The sequence below is a fragment of the Trypanosoma cruzi genome, genomic scaffold (assembly GCF_000209065.1).
Source record: "Trypanosoma cruzi strain CL Brener 1047053516763 genomic scaffold, whole genome shotgun sequence".
NCBI lineage: Eukaryota > Euglenozoa > Kinetoplastea > Trypanosomatida > Trypanosomatidae > Trypanosoma > Trypanosoma cruzi.
In genome coordinates this window covers 53,812-57,797 of record NW_001849543.1, presented here as the reverse complement: position 1 = coordinate 57,797, position 3,986 = coordinate 53,812, and the positions used below count along the sequence as shown (strand labels likewise).

At 51.1% G+C, this 3,986-nt stretch overlaps 2 protein-coding genes across 2 annotated transcripts, besides 7 other annotated features; both read left to right on the top strand.

The window, feature by feature from the left end:
- Tc00.1047053508301.20 (mitochondrial processing peptidase, beta subunit, putative) lies at positions 1-820 on the top strand (the record flags this gene model as incomplete). Its single annotated transcript, XM_798110.1, has 1 exon — positions 1-820. A coding segment is annotated over one exon (820 nt), but the record flags the coding sequence as incomplete, so codon positions are not given.
- Positions 1-3,986: a sequence feature (heterozygous, non-Esmeraldo-like haplotype).
- Positions 825-892: a sequence feature (CT-rich).
- Positions 970-1,005: a sequence feature (C-rich).
- Positions 1,326-1,358: a microsatellite.
- Positions 1,599-1,633: a microsatellite.
- Positions 1,870-1,909: a microsatellite.
- On the top strand, positions 1,913-3,877 carry Tc00.1047053508301.10 (hypothetical protein, conserved; the record flags this gene model as incomplete). The annotated part of the gene is made up of 1 exon (XM_798109.1): positions 1,913-3,877. One exon carries the CDS (start codon positions 1,913-1,915, stop codon positions 3,875-3,877), a length of 1,965 nt encoding a protein of 654 aa, XP_803202.1.
- Positions 3,674-3,709: a microsatellite.

The window sequence follows — 3,986 nt, the reverse complement described above, 5'->3', positions numbered from 1 at the left end:
CGTGGTTGTTGTCGGCAGCGGGGCGGTGGACCACACCGCATTGGAGCGTGCCGCCGCCAGCAACTTTGGCGATCTCGTTGCAGCCTCCACAAAGTCAGCCGGCTTTCCTGAGGCGCGCTACGTGGGCGGCGAGTACAAGCTGTGGAACCTGCGCTACAAGACTGTCCACATTGCGTGGGGGTTTGAGACATGTGGGGCGGCGTGCGAGGACTCCCTGCCGCTGGCCCTCGCGTGTGAGATTCCCGGCCCGTTTCATCGCTCGCAGCATGAATTGGGTCAACACGCGATGCACCGTGTGCTCAAGACCTTTTCTTCCCTTGACCACAGCACTCCGACCAACACACACTTTAATGAAAAGTGTATTGAGATTGCAAATCCGTTCCTGCAGCAATATAAGGATACGGGGCTCTGCGGCATGTACATTGTGGGCCGTCCTGCGCAGAGTGGCCCAGGCGATGCCGGTGCCATGATTGAGGTGTTCCAGTATACCATGGCGGAATGGTGCCGCATATGCCAAAAGATGTTACACCAGCATGAACTTGAACAGGCCAAGGTGAACCTTAAATCACAACTCCTGTTTAACATGGACGGCAGCACCAATTCCGCGGAGGATATCGGCAAGCAAGTGCTACATTACGGTCGTCGTATTCCGTTGGAGGAGATGTACGCCCGCATTGACGACGTGACCCCTACAAACGTCCAGGAAGTGTTGCAACACTATTTCTACAGTCGCAAGCCAGTGTACAGTTACCTTGGCTACTGTGCCTATATCCCTGGCTACGACTGGACACAACATTGGTCGTACAAATACTGGTACTAAGCCCAGAAAAGGGGAGGGGGGAAATGATGAGACGGAGAAGAGAAGAACAGCAATGAAAAAAAAAAAAAAAAGTATGAAACCGATGATACAATGAGAAATAGGGGGTTTTTGGACAGGATTCAGGGAGACGGATTTAGGCAATGGACATAGAGGGGGAGGGAGAAGGGGAGAGAGAAGAGAAGAGGTACGTAGTGAATTTCCCTTTTTTCTTTTTTTCTTTTTCATTCCAATGTTTGAGGTGGGTGATGTGAGTGGGATCAAAGGGAGGCCATATGTATGTATGTATGTCCTTACTGGTATGTAATGTTACACGTAGAGGAGTTGAAATGGGGTGCAGGTGGCCGAAGGGAGAGGGGTGGTGGATTGGGGGAATGTCATTACAATGTAGCCAAGAATCTGCTGGACAAAATACACACAGAAACACACACACACACACATCAATGAAAAGACATTTACTTTTGATATGTCTTTTTAGCAGCGCCTAAGAAAGAAAAAAAAAGCAAAAAGAGAGAGAGAGAGAGAGAGAGAGAGAGAGAGATATGTCTTTTAAGAATTGTTACTTGTAGATGTGTGTGTTTTTCTGTATGTTTGTTTTTTGGCCTGGTTGATTCTTAATTAGAGATGCACATTCCGTGAATGTTTGTTTTTTTCCCCTTTCTCTCTTTAACAAATTTTCTTTTCTTCTCTCTCTCTGTGTGTGTGTTGGTGTTTATATGCGTACATGGTGTGCATTTATGTTTTATCACTATTTTCAAATGATCTCCGTGGGTTTTTTTTTTCTCTTTTTTTCTCTCTCTCTCTCTCCCTCTCTCTATGTATATTTGCATGTATTTATATGTAAATATATGACACGTAAAGAGGCTCGGGACGGACAGTGGAATCCTCAACAGGCCGCAACATAGCAAACGGCAAAAGACCGTACACACAGACATAAATATACCTCTGCGCATATATATATCTTTATATATTTATAGTTTGTTATTAGGCCACCCCGTGCACGGAGTCTTAGCGTTCTTGGGGTGAAGGTGGGGCACGGGGAGGGGAGGAACAGAAAGAAAGAAAGAAAGAAAGAAAGAAAGAGAGAGAAAAGAGATGCAGGCGATTGCAGCGATGGTTCGGGAGAAAATCCGGCGCCAGACTCCCGCCGGAATTCGTTCCAACAATACCGCACGACACCGCCACGAGCGGCATGAAGCGCCACCACCAGCGACATCGCATTTGTCGACATCGTCGTTACGTCCATCCCCGCAGCGAATGGAGGCGGCCGGTGGGAAGAGGACAGGCCATGAACTCCCCAACAACACTCATAAGAACAGCACCGGCGTCAATGACAACAGCGATGGCTTCGGCAACACGACAGTTGGGCCATGTTGGCTGTGCGCTCGACCTGCCAATTACCACCTCGCCGAGGAATTTATTCTCTGCTTTTCCTGCTTTAGGCTCGCGATACGCGCGTACATATTTCCTCTTATTGACACACGGGAGCGGCGCAAAAGCGATGCCGCCTTCATTGCGAAACTTTGGCGGCTTTCGGTGACGCAGTCGCCTTCACCTGCGGTGGTGGCACCACCACCGCAGGAAACCGAGGCCTCATCGGACGGGAAATTGCGGGGCATAACGTGCGACGACACCGTCTCGGTGGTGGATCCTTCGCAGGCCAACTTTGTTATGTCCAGTTCTGTTTTGCGGAGCCGCACGAAGCGGGGCGGTGAGGGTGGACGATCGCTGCACTCCGAGACAGCAAGGTTCCTCAATCATTCCTTTTGGACATGTCCTCAGTGCACCTTTGTAAATAGTGATAGTGAGCGTTTTTGTGGAGCATGTCAGTTCCAAAATGTTGGCACCATTATTTGTTCCTTTTGCCAGTCAGCATGCCGTTTTGGGGAAAAGCGGGTTTCAAAGTGCGAGGTAACGAAATTACTACATATAGTCTGGAAATGTAACGCATGTAGCGCTTTTAATACTGTGGATGGTGACAGGTGTCAAGTGTGCAACCAACCCCTCATATGGGCGTGCTCAAGATGTACGGTAGAGCAGGAGTCATTTCGCACCACAGAGGGACTTCGTGTCTGCCGTACTTGCGGTGCGTACAACATGCCACTGGAAGTAATGCAGTCACGCCTTGCGATGGCATTGCAGCTTAGCGAGAGGGAGATGCAGTCGGGCATTGAGTTTGGCGTCAATGATGCCGGAACGATTGCGGAGCAGATGCGTCAGGCGGGAATTGAAGAGGCAAAGGAGCGTCTTGCAGATCGTATGCGGCAACTTGGCATTTTGCAGGTGAATGAGCAGGTTTCAGATGGCAACTGCCTTTTCCGCGGCCTCGCGAATCAACTTTTTGGTCAACCCGGCAACCACATGCTTCTGCGCCGCCTCGTTGTGGATTACATGCGGCAGCGGGCCGAAAGCTACAGTGTCCTCTTTGACGGCGAGGCGGAGTGGGACGAGTACCTGCGAAATATGCAGCAAAGCGGTGTGTGGGGTGACGAGTTGTGTCTTAACGCAGCCGCACGATGTTTTCATGTGAATATTCACGTCATTACAAGCGAAGCGTCACGTTGGCATTTGGTGTTCCAGCATGATGAGTTAGGGGCCTCGCAGTCCATCGTTTGTCTGGAGAAAGAGGAGGTGGAAAAGGAGAAACGAGATGAGGCTGCGGCGATATCCTTACCTCCCACGCAGAATTCCATCTGCCTATTTCTTGTCTACATGGCGCCGGTTCACTACGACGATGTGATGCCGTTCCGTGCCCCGCAGGTCGATGACGTGCGCCAGTACGTCGTGAAGAGTCTCTCCGCCACGATGGAGAAGGAGAGCTCGCGGCGTGCCACAAGGGGCGGCGAGATGACGCGGCAACAACAGCCACACCAGCCACAACAACAACAGCAAGCACTCAGGAGGCAGAGACCACGGGAAGTTCCTCCCAGAAGTGTGGGAGGCGGCGTGCGTCCTGTGAGAGAGACGCAGGCGTCATTGCCGTCCACGCGGAGTCCGCCGTTGGTGCCTTTTTCGCCCGGCTGGAACCGTTCCGCTGGCACGGGCAACCCCGCATGCTGAACAGGCGTATGTTCATAAGGACAAAAGTGTGAGAGAGTGAGAGACGACGGTGAAGCAAAAATGCAAACAATAGGGAGTGGAGCAGTTTGACAGCGATAGAGTGGGGAGA